The sequence below is a fragment of the Notolepis coatsorum genome (genome assembly GCF_963971535.1).
Source record: "Notolepis coatsorum genome assembly, chromosome: 9".
NCBI lineage: Eukaryota > Metazoa > Chordata > Actinopteri > Aulopiformes > Paralepididae > Notolepis > Notolepis coatsorum.
Genome location: NC_140173.1, coordinates 33,296,670 through 33,314,169, shown reverse-complemented (window position 1 = coordinate 33,314,169; position 17,500 = coordinate 33,296,670). Strand labels below are relative to the sequence as shown.

General features: G+C 46.4%; 1 protein-coding gene across 1 annotated transcript in view; it reads right to left on the bottom strand.

Moving 5' to 3' along the window:
* Positions 1-4,435: 4,435 nt before the first annotated feature.
* The window catches only part of LOC311234580 (uncharacterized protein), a gene marked incomplete at both ends in the record, with an annotated part of 137,223 nt that continues 124,158 nt past the window's right edge, over positions 4,436-17,500 (bottom strand). Inside the window, one exon of the mRNA XM_084321827.1 lies at positions 4,436-4,642. Coding sequence (XP_084177953.1) covers positions 4,436-4,642 — 207 coding nt within the window. The remainder of the gene's footprint in view (positions 4,643-17,500) is intronic.

Here is a 17,500-nt window from a genome sequence, read left to right as displayed (position 1 = left end):
CTTACAAAAAATAACCTGTGGGAGGATTTCAACAATATAAATGCGACAACAGTGCAAAATAGTTCACTATAATATTTCAAAGTAAAAAAAAATATATATATATATTAGGGCTGTCAAAATTAATGCTTTAACTTTAGAGATTCATTTAAATTATTTAAAGCATTAACATAAATGTATCTATATTAATCTATAGCAGGCGTCTCAAACTCAATTTACCTGGGGGCCGCTGGAGGTAGAGTCTGGGTGAGGCTGGCCGCATCAAATATTCCACAAAAAAAGGGTTTCAAGTATTCCAAAAAAAAGTACAACTGATCCAATCTTCTCAATCTTTAGCAATAACATTTCAGAACATGAACAGTTCTTCAGAACATGAATGGTTCTTCAGAACATAGGCTTCTCAGTGGTGTCAGTGGACTCATCCACAGCTATGGAAATGCACTGTGCATTTTTTTTATTCTATCACAAAGCTGTTTAATCAAATCACCAGCCAGTATTTCAGTTATTATGGTTGCTGTGCAATCTGAGGGGGATTTGCTTTTGTTTGCCTTCAAACATGGTCTCAATCACTTCAGTCATACATTATTTTATTATGTATGCATCAGAGAGAGAGAATGGCTTCTTGCCACTGAGTGAGGACTTGGTATTGGCGAGTACACGTAAATTCTAGCCTCCGATCCCATGACGTCATTTATCTCCTGCGGAGAGTGAGGATTATAAAATGAACGTGTTTTAAAGTGTGATGCTGTTTGTCATTTTAACAGCAGATACACTTTCTTAAATTCCATTGTCCCCGACAGAGCGTGTGACGGGGAGCTCGGACGGGATGTGTTTTGCTTGGTGTTATTATAGCATTAGCTGAAAAGCTAGCTAGTTGGAACAACATCCGCTTTAACGTTACATCAAATCAGATGATGGCCTGTCCTTTCTCCAGGACCTGACACTGTCCGTCTATCAACAATAATGCACCCACGGTGAATCGTATTTAAGTCAAGTAGCTACTGACTAGCGTTAGCTGACTAACGTTATTAAATGTCAATGTGAAAACCTTGCGGGGAAGACGAGCTAGGTCAGCTAGCTTAGCTTGACAACGGTACCGTGGCTAAAGTTGGTGCTATTCATAATCCAGCAATAATGGCTGCAGACCTGCAAGCAAAGTACAGCAAGTTCCAAGTGCCAAAGGATAAGAGTCTGAGGCGGAGTCTCAAAAGAGAATGTTGAATATTTATTTTGCATCGAAAATCACAACATTCGAACGTTACTACTAGCCAGAGCCTCTGCGACTGCTACTAGCTTACAGACTGGGTAGCGAGTGCAACACCGTCTAATGTCCGTGTGCGGATCATTGGAGTAGGTTATATCTGCAGTGCCGCAGCCCCATAAAACGTCCAACTCTCGTGCAACGACTCTGCAAACAGTTGCGCGCGGGCCGCATTAACACTAAACTTTGATGTCAAGTAGGGGGCCGCAAAATATCATCCCGCGGGACACAAATGGCCCGCGGGCCGCGACTTTGAGACCCCTGATCTATAGGGATGGGAATCGAAAACCGGTTCCCGTTGGGAGCCAGTTCCTAATTATCCAATTCCTGGAATCGCATGCATCCGTGACTATCGATTCCTCTTATCGATGCCAGGTTTTTCCTACAGTTGCGCATAACGTTAGCGCCACGCATGTAGCCATGGCAGACTATTTGATTCCTTAAGGGCTCGAAATTGCCTGGGTTTTGGTCATATGCTCCCGAAATGCTCCCACTGTTTGGCTGCTTCTATGTGCAGTGAAAACTACTCCAATGTTTTAGAACCTAGTCAGGGTAACCTAAGATTAGCCGTGGAGCTAACGCTAGCTAATCAAGCTCACAGAGAGAGATAACAGCTGACAGCAGGTAGTACAGGTACAAATAAAATAAAAAAGGGTGTGGGGGCTGTTGTGTAAACCTTGTACTCTTTAGTTCACATATAATAAGAGACGGAGAGCGTGTGATCACGTTGACTGTTGTTTACTAGTAGGTAAGTCAGGAAGTACCGCGCAACATACAAACATGTCCGTGTAGCGTGTAGCAACACAAGCCAATACCTTACAGGACAGGGCCCCGGGGAGGGAGCTCTGTGTGTGTGTGTGTGTGTGTGTGTGTGTGTGTGTGTGTGTGTGTGTGTGTGTGTGTGTGTGTGTGTGTGTGTGTGTGTGTGTGTGTCTCTGAAAGACCAGAGACAGAGAAGTCAGAGGAATAACGACCTGTTGAATGCAACTACGGTTCAATAGATTAAATTAGTTTAAGATATTGAACTGTAGTTACATTCAACAGGCCGTTATTCAATAGATTAAATTAGTTTAAGAATAAAAAACTATATACATTTTAAGAGAATCTCAAATATATTATTTTATTTAAGTGTAGGCTATAGTTATTTTTTTTATTTTTTACAGTTTTTGTATTTTTCTGACATGGGGGCTCAACAATAAATGACAATCAGAAATGTCAAGTTGCATGTTGTTATTCTAACCAGCTTAGTTCTGTTGCATTTCCAATTTATTTATTTAAATTATAAAGTGATCAGGAAGCGACAAGGGAATCGATAAAGAATTGTATCGATAAGCAGAATCGATAATGGAATGGTATCGATAAAATCTTATCAATTCCCATCCCTATTAATCTATGGAGTGAAAAATCTTCAATCTTAGTGCCGCGGATATAAGAAAGAGGTCTAGCTGTTGATGGTTTTGTTGAACATTTGTATTTCACAGGAGAGAAACTGTATTCAAAGAAAGCTATTAAAATAGTCTTTGAATCTAAATATACTTTCTTTGTGTTGATTTTACATTAATTCCATGATTTTACTCAAGTAAATATCTGTTACAAGCTTCGGTCTTAAATAGAAAAATGCTATTTTTAATCTAGATTAATCTAGATAAATTACAGAAAATTGTGAGATTAATTAGTAAAAAAAAATTAATCTATTGACAGCACTAATATATATATATATATATATATATATATATATATATATATATATATATATATATATATATATTTTTTTTTTTATGCTGCCTCGTGCCAATGCTGGCACGCATGCCTAGGGTTGCCGACCCCTGGTGTAGAGGGAGTACAGCAGGGGGCTCAGCACACAGCCCTGGGGAGAGCCGGTGCTGAGTGTGCGGTTAGAGGAGAGGTGGGGGCAGAGTTTCACCGTCTGGGGTCGGTTGGTCAAAAAGTCCTTAATCCAGAAGCAGGTGGGTGTGGGGAGGAGCCTAGATCCAGCAGTTTGGTGACCAGGATGTCTGGGATGATTGTATTAACTCTTTCTGTGCCAAAAACAAGTATTCCCGTGTTTAGATCATTTGATCTTTTCCCTTTGATCCTTATTCTAAACACTCGTGCGGACCTCCCCGTGTCTCCCTGGCACCGCTGCCTACGTTAAAATTGCAATAATGATCGAATACCGCCAGGTGGCAGTATCGTCTACCTTTTTAACTGGGGCTCGGGTCTCTGAGGGGGAGGGCTTCCTGCAGCCAGATGCACAGAGAGAGAAAGACCCAAAGTGAATCAGGACACAGCAATATGTCGGAGATTTGATCGCATCAAACCTATTGTTTCCCGTATGATAGCCATGCCCAATGCACACGAGTAATTGCGATCGCGATGGGACGACTGGGATTATACATTTTGGAGTACCTTCTGACTAAGGTAAGGTCTATTTTAGGTATATTTGACCAAACCTGAAACATGCTTTTGGTAACGATTGCAGCTTCGAGGTAAAATGCCCCCCCCCCCCCCCCCCCCTCCCCCCTTGATGATTTTGTGAAGAAACATATGTATATGGTATATACCTTTGATTTGGAAATATTTGGAGTTTCAGGCGAGGAACCCGAACGATTTGGGCATATGCATATAACACATCATATCTCGCGATCTAGAAAAAAATACTGGATTATTTTGGAAAGGGGCGATGTTTAGCGTGGAATAGCGCACAAACTAAAGTATGTAGAAATGAACTGGTTTGGGGCGCCAGAGTGGCACACCACATAACGCACTGCAGTGCAACACGCCCGTCCCGGGTTCGACTCCCTTCCTCTCTGCCGGGTCTGTCCAATAAAGCAATAAAATGCCAGAAAATATATCTTAAAAAAATATTTAAAAAATAAATTAACTGGTTTGTCAGTGTTGGACTATAAACAATGCCTGTCAAATGAGCCATACTATTGTCTCCATAGCTATAATACAGAACACACGATGGGTCCGCAAACATCGCGAAAATGGTCAATAATGCTGGCGCCATTGAGTAGAGATGGGAAAACAGCGTGCCGGTCAATGAGTTATAGTCGATGAAGAGCATTCTGGCATAGCTCCCCCGGTGTTCCAGGTGGCTCAGTGCAGAGTGGGGAGCTATAGTTATGGCATCGTCTGTGGATCGGTTTGCCCGGTAGGTAAACTGGTGTGGGTCTAAGGTGTGGGGGGGAGGCAGGCCTTGATGTGGTGTCGGACCTGCCTCTCGAAGCACTTCATGATGACAGGTGTGAGTGCTACTGGGCGGTAGTCGTTGAGGCTGTCTGTGGCAGCTTTCTTGGGTACCGGGATAATTGTGGCCGATTTAAGGCAGGGTGGGATGAGTGCTTGTGCCAGGGAGAGGTTGAAGATGACAGTGACGATCTAGGAGAGCTGGTCAGCGCATGCTTAGAGCACCTTCCCAGGTACTCCATCTGGACCAGATGGAGTGAGTGTGGGAGTGTGAGTGCTGGGGGCTGGTGGGGGGAGAGGGGGTGCGGCTGTGCCTGGTTGTTCATTCCGTGACAAGTGGACACTGTGTCCTTATTTGGTAGAATACCTTCTGGTCTGAAGAGTTTGAAAGAGTCTGAAAACGACAGCGTCCTCTTCTTCTCTCATTTGAATGCTGGCTGAATTACAGAGTGTCCCAGGAGCGTTGGAAGGTTGTGGAGGAGATAGACTGGCTTGGGATGACACGTTACTGTTGCGTATGCTATCACAACGGTGTTGACTGTGCCTTTAATAAGACGGCACGGTCGGGTTTTGCGACAGGCTGCCGTAAAGTGTTGTTGTTGCCGGCAGTTGGTTGGAGTGTTGAGATTGCAATAAAACGTATACCGTTACGTTGTGGTCCGGAGAGTTTTAAATTAGTGCTGTCAATAGATACAAAAAAATTAACTAATTAATCTCACAATTTTCTGTAATTAATCTAGATTAATCTAGATAAAAAAAGATCACATTTTTCTACTTAAGACCGAAGCTTGTAACAGATATCTACTTGAGTAAAATCATGGAATTAATGTAAAATCAACACAAAGAAAGTATAGACTATTTTAACACTATGATCGCCGTGGACGAGTTTACACGTCATTCCTAGCCATGCTCATTCTGCCGAAGACGCCGTAACTCGTCTTTGATGTCAATATTTCAAAAATCTGTCATCGAAATCATATTTCCTTTCCGGAGCCCTGAGACACACTGCAAAGCTCCACTCAACTCTCTAGCGGTTCAAGAGCACCATCTGGTGGCCGATCGGCAGATCGCCAACCGGAAATTAACCTTTGAACCGGTAGTGCTCATCCATATGTGGTCCGGGCACTCGCTATCGTTAGAGAGACTCCGTATTGACACAGTGAACATCGATCGGTGCAAATAACTCGAAAAAACAACATGATTTGGACGTATATACTATTATACAACCTGGAAATGGATCGGGCATTTCTCCATCCCATAATAGAAAAAATTCTGTTCCACGCTCATCTGCCAGCGGCGCGAGGAAGCCACGGTAAGATTCAGCGTTATATTCTAACGTGTTCCGTATAAACTGCTATGATGAACATATGACCCACTCTGGATGAATCATCTAACGCTGCCCACGGAATTATAAACGATCCCCCGCCCATCCGGTCATCATCAGATGATGCGTAGAAACTTCTAGAACCACGTCCAGTTGAAATTTTTTATCTCGCACAGATTCCTACCAAACTGTATTTGATCATCAATATAATGTATTTAGGGCTATAAATCACGTTCTGAAGAAAGCTGCAGAAAACGATAAAAACATACTTATACTTTAGACCATATTTTAGTATGAATATGTGAATGAAAAAGTTTAACGTTGCTACACCCTGAACAATACATATAGGACATTGAATGGGCCATAATAATGGCAATTTAGCAATAGAATTTAAAAAGGTATAGCCCTGCAAAGAAGGGGAACTTCTCCATAGACAAATAGAGCTGGCAACGGATGGTAAATTATGAATTTAACCCATGGCGATTAAAGTGTTAATAGCTTTCTTTGAATACAGTTTCTCTCCTGTGAAATACAAATGTTCAACAAAACCATCAACATTGACTCAGCTTGAAAGATCTCTTTCTTATATCCGCGGTGCTAACAGAACTAAAAACAACCCAGGCCTATGTTAAAGTGCAGATTGGCTTAGAGGACGATAATGTCTTGTATGAACTACCAGTAATATAAATCATATTAACAACAAAAATGTGTTCAATCTTCATGTCAGATGATTTTCATGAGTCAATGCAAAAAAAGAACATGCAAATATACTGCTGAAAGTTCAGAACGTTGACGATTTTTCACTCCATAGATTAAGCTAGATAAAAAAAATTAACGCTTTAAATCATTTACATTAATCTCCAGAGTTAACGCATTAATTATGACAGCCCTATTTTTAATACATACTAGTTACAGCACAAACACACAGACACGTTTGTGATTCTATGTGTGATTCTCTATCTCTGTCTGCATGTGTGACTGACTGACTCACTCACACACCATCACACCGGCCCCACAGCCTCGGCGTGTGCCACCATGTGTGTGTTCTTTACACACTGTGTTTGGCACCTCTGCGCTATCCATAACATCCGTGGTTAACCGTATAAGTACGGCGGGAGACGAACCCGGGCGCTACGTTGGCAGGTGAGTGCATAGAACCTCTACACACTATCTAATCCTAACCCTGAACATAACCGTTAATCTAACCTTCAAACTAACTGTTGTGAAGGATCAGATTAAACCGAATATGTATATTTATTTATATATATATATTTAATTGTATTTGTATATCGTTTGATATCCCCTGTATATTCCTTGTACAATATGCATTGAATATCCCCGTTTCTACTAAACAGCCCATAATAGTTTCATTCTACCATTGGACTAGAACCTGGCGCCAGGTTGCCATACCCCTAGGTTCAAGTTCAATCGTGCCGCCTAACATGTCGAGGCAGCCCCCGGTTCCGCGCAGTAATATGCCGGGCGAAATACGTGTGGTACTATTTGTTCATAGCGCATATATATATGACGCTCGTAAAGTAGAACTTTCTTTTAGTCCAGTTCTTTATCCTCCAACAGAGTGACAAACGCAAAAGCCTCCCCACGAAGCACGTGCGGTGTAGTAGGGCCTACTTGGCCCAGAATAGGCATTGAGATATCGTGTAGATTAATAGTTGAATGGTCATAGTTTGGCACCATACCGTCGAGTTGGACGTATTCTATTAAGCTAATAATAGTCTATTTATGTATGGTGCATCGTTCGGTTCGAGTTCTACAGTTATCAGTACCCCCATCGTTCCTGACGTTATCTGGACGCTTATCCAGGCTGGTCAGACCCCTAGTGGTGATTGCATCCGAGGAGCTCCGGGTCAAGAGCGACTGGACCTGTATATTGGATTACTCTACCCGACGACGGCGAGCCTTCCACGGCTCTTGGATTATGCTTTATGTGCTTTGATTATTCCATGGATAAAGGCCAACACTGTCGAGTGTTGGAATTACCCCCCGGAGAGGACTACAGGTGAGGCGGCGCTCTACACGTGAGGTCGCACCACGTCTCTCCGTTGTGGACCGGCAGATACCGTTCCACAGAGGGTCCAGCTGTGTTCGTCTACGGCCCGAGGTTCTGTGGGCACTGGGTCTAAGACTTTGGATTCTCCCAAGACACCGTCGGCCAGATGGGATACCGCCAGCGACTTCTCTAACCCCCCCCTCCTACTGTCTTACAACCAGCGGGACCCCCCCCCCCCCCTTAGTGTATCCAGCTATAATTATTTAAGTACTATCGCTATCGTTTCCTAAATATTCCAGGTTGTATACTTACTCCCTGCGCAACCAGAGATTGGACATTCAATGTTGATTTACCTACGAATACTCATTTGCCATAAAAGTGCACTTAACATTTCAAATCATAAATGTAATTAAGTGAATATTGTGTACACCCTTTGCTGTATTAAATATTCGATTTGGTCCATTTGTGTTGGTTCGTTTCATCAGGTGGGAAAGTGTTCATCATACTTATATCTTGTACTGGGTGGCCAGAAGTTAAAGTACATGAGGTAGTGGTATTAAATATCATATCTAACAATACAGTCAGGGAATTGTACCCCTCAGCTACAATTGGTCCTTCGAGCCGGATGGTAACTAGTGTAATATTAATATAGTGTTATTAATATCGAAATGGCCTATGATGAACACTCCACGAAGCGATCCTCCTAACCTAGAACGCCCGCGGCGCAGACGACAGACACCTCAGTACTTAGAGGCTTACACTGTCAGTCAACTACCTAGCCTTCGACAAACGGTAAACGTAGTAAAAGTAGAAAGTAAAATTATGTCTGACCTTAACGACCAGGTTTCCCCGACCACAGAGGCCCTAGTAGGTCCTAATGTAACTGACCAAGCCCACGGTGGAGACCAGGAGGGAATTGACATGCCTTTACCCCCCGTCACTACTAAAGAAGTAGTCCCCGACACGCCCCGGGAGGAAGACAACCCTACAGAGAGAGAACTCTGCACGGAAGAAGAAGAGGAGAGCGCCGAGGAACTAGAGCTCCAGGACTCCCCAACGAGTACCCCCAGGAGCGGTTCACGCAGGAGCGGCTCACCTCCACTACCATCTTCCCCCAGCGAAGCGGAGAGGATACTACAACAGGCGTTTCTCGTCAGCCTGACAGCCTCTACCGAACGCGATCGGCTCCAAGCACAGACGCTTAGCGAGCGCGAACGTCTCCAAGCCCAGGCGACCAGCGAGCGCGAACACCTCCAAGCACAGCAACGGAGCGAAGAACAGCGCACAAGTCTGGAGATGAGACGCTTCCAGATGGAAGAGAATATGGCAAGAGACCGCGCCGACGCCCAGCGCACCGCTGCCGGTGCCCAAAGAGACGCAGAGCGCGACAGACTACAAGCGCAACTAATAGAGCAGCTGATCAAAAGGACAACTCCCTCTCCCACCAAGCCCGACGACAGCACAGTACTCCACCGGACCAGGAGGTCCCATACAGTCCAGGCTATACCCCCGCGGCGCTGCGCTACAGACCCCCGACTCTATTTACGGGTGAGCACGACGCACGACCAGCCCCGAGGAACAGTACCTGGACCAGCGGGCCATGGTACCCTGCCAGTACCGGCCCACAGCGAGGCGCAAGAGGGGACTCGCCCAGGAGGTCTCTCCCCCAACGCTCGCCGATGTATTCGCCATCCACGGCGTCATACAACGCCACGTCATCAATCCCAGACTTCGCCTATGAGAGTCGAGCACAGTACACGGAGCTCCGGATGTGCTTAGAGACAATGCTGGCGGATGTCATTGATGAACGCCACAAGTATGCAATATTATTGAAGCACCTGAAAGTACAGCGAGCACACAATATAGCGCTAGCCTATGCTACCTCCTCGACCCCATACACAGCGGCCCTTGCAGCGCTGGATCAAAGATATGGACGTATATGGGATTACGTAATCCAGGAGATAAGGCATATTGACCGCCTACCCCCAGCCACAGACAGTCGCTCACTAGATGACCTGTCAATCAAAGTGCAGTCCCTGGTGGGGATGCTGGGAGCTCAACGGGAGAAGGGCAGGCATGAGCTGTACGCCAACTCTAACGTTGAGAGGATTTTGGAGAAGCTGCCACCCGCAAGACAGGAGCGCTTTCGGCGGCAGAGGGACTACCGAGATCCCGACGGCCCCGAGCCATCCCTCCTTGATCTGGCCGACTTCCTGGCGAGAGAGGTCAGCAGCTTACGACTGGACACCTTCGGGCGGAGCACGCCAAGCTCCAGAGAGGGACCCAGGAGAATAAATGATGGAAGAAGATCGGTGACTGTCATGCACCAATCAGAGTCAGTACCGAGCAGTAAGAGTCACAGCACCCCCTCGAGGAAGGAGAAGTGGAAGATAGCGTGTCCCTACTGTGAGAAAGAACACTGGCTGTCACAATGTGACACATTCACAAAGATGAATGCAGAAGAAGTGAGCCAATGGATAAAGTCCAACCGGCGCTGTTATCGATGTGCGCGGCCCCACATGGCAGCCGAATGCCGCCTAAAGAAAAGGTGCAGCCGGTGCGATGGAGCCCATCTAGATATACTACACGATAGTAACGGAAGACGGCCTACACCTGCACCACGGAGCGGCACCAAGGCAAGTGTCATGTACATTGACCCCGCCAGCAGCAACGGAGCTCAAGTGCTCTTAAAGGTAGTCCGTGTGACATTGAGCTACCAGGATAAAGTCATGGACACTTACGCCGTCCTTGATGACGGGTCAGAGAAGACCCTTCTGCTCACCTCCGCTGCGACTCAACTGGGACTGCGGGGGAGCAAGAACGAAATGACGATTCGGACAATAAGAAGAGATTTAAAGACGATAAAGGGCGAGAATGTCTCCTTCACTATCGCAGCCAACGGGCAGCCAGAGCGACAGTACAAGATCACAAATGCTTTCACCAGCCAAGAAATAGGACTCTCGCAGTACACCTACCCTGTCACCAAGTTGATGGATAAATATGTGCACCTGCGGCAATTACCTATCCCGCTCATAAACGGCGCTACCCCGACCCTGTTGATAGGCTCCGACCATGCAGAACTCATAGTCCCGATTGACCGGGTCCATACCGGTCCCCGAGGCTGTCCTGCAGCCGTCGAGACCCGCTTAGGATGGACATTACAAGGCCCCCTCGCTAAATCTCTCAACCGAACCGCAGCCACTAGCTGCTTCCACTCCCGAACGACAGAAGAAGACACCACTCTCCTGCAGCATGTCGAGAGGCTATGGACCCTAGAGACAATGCCCTTTAAGAACGAAAAGAAAGACATTCGCTCTAAAGAAGACATTTACGCCATCCACCTACTCGAGCAGGGGACAAAGAGAGTCACAGTCGGCGGAGTGATGAGATACGCAACTCCACTCCTGAGGAGAGAGGGAATGCCCCCCTTTCACGCAAAGAAAGACGCCACGGAGCGCTATCTACTGAACACAGAGCGGCGCCTAGCCAAAGACCCCGCTCAACAGAGTGTGTACCGAGCTGAGATTGAGAAGCTAATCACAGCGGGACACGTAACAAAGATTGACATTAAAGAGGCCGATCAGACGACCGAATCATGGTACGTGCCGCATCACAAGGTCCATCACAATGGCAAGGATCGCATTGTGTTTAACTGCAGCTACCAGATCGGATCCCAAAATCTGAATAAAGAGCTCTTGCCCGGCCCCACACTCGGCCCCTCCCTACTAGGCGTGCTACTGCGCTTCCGCCAGGACAAGGTGGCTATAAGCGGGGATATCAAAGGGATGTTCTTGCAAGTGAGACTAGTAGAGGAGGACAAGCCTCTGCTACGGTTCCTATGGAGAGAGAAGATCGGAGATGAGAACCCATCCATCTACCAGTGGGAAGTACTCCCCTTCGGAACCACATGCAGCCCGTGCTGTGCTACATTTGCACTACAGAAACACGTCACAGAGGACCCAGCAGCAGATGAAGAGGTCCAACACAGTGTGAAGAACAGTTTCTACGTAGACAACTGTCTACAAAGCGTCTCGACTCAAGAAGAAGCCGAGGCTCTCCTAATCAAGTTACGCGCCTCCCTAATCAAAGGAGGCTTTGATCTCAGGCAGTGGGCCAGCAGTGACCCGCACGTATTGCGCAGCCTCTCCTCCGCAGACAAGGCTGCCAGCAGCGAGACCTGGATGGCGACAATCCCAGGAGAAGCCCAAGAAATGACACTAGGATTAGTCTGGCGCTTCAAAACAGACTCGCTCCACTATAGACACAAACCCTTGGCTCCAGAGCAAGGAAGGTCGGCGGCGATACCGACCACCAGACGGAGTGTGTACAGAACACTCGCCAGACAATATGACCCGCTGGGATGTATTCTACCTTACACCACCAGGGCAAAGATGATTGTACGAGCACTATGGGACAAGGACCAGGGCTGGGACGACCCAATACCCGCACACCTTGCCTCAACATGGAGAGAGTGGGAGACGGAACTCCGCTCACTCCCAGGTGTCAACATACGCCGCAGCTACTTCCCATCCACAGTGAGGCCAGAGACATGCGAGATTGAGCTACACGTCTTCAGCGATGCCTCCGAAGTAGCCTACGGATCGGTTGCTTATTTGCGTGCCCAAGAGATGGGAGGAGAGATACACACTGCTTTCATACTGGCCCGCTCAAGGATAGCCCCACGTAAGCAACAATCTATCCCACGTCTAGAGCTCTGCGCAGCCCTCGCAGGAGCGCATCTAGCCACGTTAATCCAACGTGAACTCACCATTCCGGTGCATAGAACAATCTTGTGGTCAGATTCCACGACAGTACTCACATGGATTAAGTCTGATTCATGCAGATACAAAGTCTTCGTGGGAGTCAGAGTCACCGAGATTCAGGAACTAACAGAAGAAGCAAGCTGGAGATATGTGGATACCAAACACAACCCAGCTGACGTCATCACCCGGGGAATGTCCCTGGATGACCTAACCCGTCACAACATCTACAGTGACGGACCAGCATTCCTCCAGCTCCCGGAAGGAGATTGGCCTACGCCCACCCCGAGGGAAGCAAGTAGAGAGGAGGCTGAGAACAAGAAGCCTATGTTCTGTGGACTGAGCACTGTCGCCTCCACAGACCCGAACATAGATGACTGCATTACCCTAGAGAGTGCGCAACAAAGGACATTCCTGCGGCACCACCCAGAGATTCAGTCCACCACTGACATGTCAGCAGCTGACTACGAAGAAGCAGAACTTCTTCTACTACAACGAGCCCAGAGAGACTCGTTCCCCGATGAGCTAGACTGTCTACAGGGAGGAAACCCCGTCCCATCAGACAGCAGACTGATTCACCTGGCACCAGAGAGTGATGCACATAATCTCATCAGAGTGGGTGGTCGCCTGCGGAGAGCCCCCGATCTACCAGATGACATTAAGCACCCGATCGTCTTGAACAGCCGACACAAGGTCACAGAGCTGATCATAAAGAAATACGACGAGGATGTGCACCACGCCGGAGCAGAGAGAGTCTTCGCGGAGATCAGACGTCGTTATTGGATATTACAAGGGAGAGAAGCAGTACGGCGCTTCCAGCGAACCTGTCTAGACTGCCGTAAGTGGCGCGCGCAGCCCAGCATACCACGGATGGCTGACCTACCCCCCTGTCGCCTCCGAATCGGCGACAAGCCATTCCACTCCACAGGCATGGACTGTTTTGGCCCGTTGTATATAAAAAGAGGAAGAGGCACCGAGAAGCGGTGGGGTATTGTATTCAAATGCATGACCACCAGAGCGATACATATCGAGCTCCTTCCGACCATGAGCACAGACTCATTCCTTATGGCCTTCCGGAGATTCATATCACGGAAAGGACAACCGTCTACATTGTTGTCTGATCACGGGACCAACTTCAAAGGCGGAGAAAGAGAGCTGAGAGAGAGCTTCCAAGCTATGGGCCCAGAACTTAAGACCCACCTCGCTCCAGCCCAGGTTGACTTTCAGTTTAATCCCCCGAACGCACCCCACTTCGGTGGAACCTGGGAACGAGAAGTACGTTCTATAAAGACAGCCCTGTATGCCGTACTCGGAGCCCAGACTGTGGCAGAGGAAGTCCTAATGACCGAGGGATCGAGGGAGTATTTAACTCCAAACCCCTCGGTTACGTCTCCAGTGATGTAGCAGATGTCGACCCAGTCACCCCCAACACACTCCTAATGGGGCGGCTGGACCCCGCGCTACCCCAGACAATGTACAGGCCCGAAGAAGCGAACGGCCGAAGAATGTGGAGGTACAGCCAAGTACTAGCTGACAAGTTTTGGAGCAGCTTCCTACTTCACTACCTACCGTCTCTACAGACCCGCCAGAAGTGGGTAAAAGAGAGAGACAATTTGACAGAAGGAACAGTCGTCATGATAGTTGACCAGTCACTCCCCAGAGCTATGTGGCCGGCTGGCCGCGTAAGCAAAGTGATCACCGGTGCCGATGGCAAGGTCCGAGCAGCTGAAGTACTCGTCCAAGGGCGCACCTACACACGGCCCGTGGCGAGGCTCATAGAACTGCCCCGACTCCCAGATACTATCGATGATGACCATGACCCTATGACTTTGTGAGTTGACTGACCTTACAGCGGACCTTGAGTGGAAGACAGTGCGGTTAATCTGTCTCTGCTTAGCTAATTAGGTGGGACTAATTAGGGGGCGGCTGTTGTGAAGGATCAGATTAAACCGAATATGTATATTTATTTATATATATATATTTAATTGTATTTGTATATCGTTTGATATCCCCTGTATATTCCTTGTACAATATGCATTGAATATCCCCGTTTCTACTAAACAGCCCATAATAGTTTCATTCTACCATTGGACTAGAACCTGGCGCCAGGTTGCCATACCCCTAGGTTCAAGTTCAATCGTGCCGCCTAACATGTCGAGGCAGCCCCCGGTTCCGCGCAGTAATATGCCGGGCGAAATACGTGTGGTACTATTTGTTCATAGCGCATATATATATGACGCTCGTAAAGTAGAACTTTCTTTTAGTCCAGTTCTTTATCCTCCAACAGAGTGACAGACGCAAAAGCCTCCCCACGAAGCACGTGCGGTGTAGTAGGGCCTACTTGGCCCAGAATAGGCATTGAGATATCGTGTAGATTAATAGTTGAATGGTCATAGTTTGGCACCATACCGTCGAGTTGGACGTATTCTATTAAGCTAATAATAGTCTATTTATGTATGGTGCATCGTTCGGTTCGAGTTCTACAGTTATCAGTACCCCCATCGTTCCTGACGTTATCTGGACGCTTATCCAGGCTGGTCAGACCCCTAGTGGTGATTGCATCCGAGGAGCTCCGGGTCAAGAGCGACTGGACCTGTATATTGGATTACTCTACCCGACGACGGCGAGCCTTCCACGGCTCTTGGATTATGCTTTATGTGCTTTGATTATTCCATGGATAAAGGCCAACACTGTCGAGTGTTGGAATTACCCCCCGGAGAGGACTACAGGTGAGGCGGCGCTCTACACGTGAGGTCGCACCACGTCTCTCCGTTGTGGACCGGCAGATACCGTTCCACAGAGGGTCCAGCTGTGTTCGTCTACGGCCCGAGGTTCTGTGGGCACTGGGTCTAAGACTTTGGATTCTCCCAAGACACCGTCGGCCAGATGGGATACCGCCAGCGACTTCTCTAACCCCCCCCTCCTACTGTCTTACAACCAGCGGACCCCCCCCCCCCCCCCTTAGTGTATCCAGCTATAATTATTTAAGTACTATCGCTATCGTTTCCTAAATATTCCAGGTTGTATACTTACTCCCTGCGCAACCAGAGATTGGACATTCAATGTTGATTTACCTACGAATACTCATTTGCCATAAAAGTGCATACTTAACATTTCAAATCATAAATGTAATTAAGTGAATATTGTGTACACCCTTTGCTGTATTAAATATTCGATTTGGTCCATTTGTGTTGGTTCGTTTCATCAGGTGGGAAAGTGTTCATCATACTTATATCTTGTACTGGGTGGCCAGAAGTTAAAGTACATGAGGTAGTGGTATTAAATATCATATCTAACAATACAGTCAGGGAATTGTACCCCTCAGCTACACTAACCTTAACCCTGAACATAACCACGACATGTGTGCTGGTCAAGTCAAGAGTTTTATTTGTCACGGCATACAAGTATACAATGAAATGCGGGTGGTCTTGCCCGCAACGATGTGCAATACAGTGGTACAACATGTAATAGAATCCAATAAAAAACAACATTGTGCAATAAACAGGTAACAGGTAACAGGTAACAGGTAACATGGTGGGACATCTCGGTATCTGTACATAGTTATTTCATCTCTCTGGTGCTGTAACGACTCACCTCCTGGTAGTGCATCTTAACATTGTATACAAAGCCAGATAAAAATTAATCCCAGGCAACATTCAAAGATGTTCAGAGACAGGGAAGGAGAATATAACTTAAGAGGGAGAGGGAATCTTAAACAACCAATGGTACACACTACGCTGAAAAGCATGTGCATATCCGTTTGTGGAGTGAAGTTGTGCTATGACTTACCTGAATACATCAAACTGAGTAAACACATTGCACAATTTAAAAAGCAGCTTAAAAAATACACATTAGAGAAATATAGAATTGAGTAATGCGGATAAACAAAGTTATGTTATATATAGTGTTATGTAGTGTGGTATTGTATTTACTGCTGTCAAGTGACTCAAGTTTTTTCTTTTTGTACTACAAGTCAAAGTATAGTATATAATGTATTATACTAAATTATGTTAAATCAAGTAAAATTTTATGAAAGGAAAAAATATTAAATGTAAGGGGGTAGGGATCAATAAGCTTAGCTTCCCTCTACTCCTTTTTTGAACATGTCAACAAACTAACTACATTGCTCTTGACTTGTTGCTTAATTTCTTTTTCATTATGATTGTTATGTATGACGGAGCTTGATATTGTGATTTGTTTGGAGGAATATGGAGAATACATGTTCATTCATTCATTAACCTCACCTTCAAACCTGCGTGTGCTTTTCACCTAAACTGTTTATCCTGACACTGACACTCGATGCTATAGTGGACCAGCATGTATTTGTGTACAGTACACATACAGACACACACACAGATACTCCCAACTCACAAACCCTCGAGAAAGAATTTAAAATCAATTGCACTTCAAAATGAATTCCCCTCCTATACAAACACTGGAAAAGGAAACAGCGTTGTCTCGTGCAATAAGTGCCTAGCATGTTTAGACCTCTGTCTCATCCAGCTGAGCTGCAGGGATGTTTCGCTACTGTAGCCTTCGACCTAATGGATACGTCACCTAAATCAGACTGAATTGATTGTTTTGTTTGTAGATTCTGGAAGCTCCATTAGTAGAGAGCGGGATATAAACAAAGCTTTGCTCTCTCTCTATCTCTCTCTCTCTCTCTCTTTATATATATATATATATATATTCAGTTTTTTTCAATCTTTCTTTATACTTATCCCCTCTTTCTTCATATTTTGTACCCAGTGTCTCTCTATCTATCTCTCTCTCCCCCTCCATCTCTCTCTCTCTCCCTCTCTCCCTCCCTCTCTCTCTCTCCATCCATCCATCCATCCCGCCCGCCATCCCTCTATCCATCCATCTATCTATCTCTCTATCTCTCTATCCCTACCTCTCTCTCTCTCTCTGTCTCTCTCTCTCAGGCTGAGACAGGATATATTGTCTGACTGACA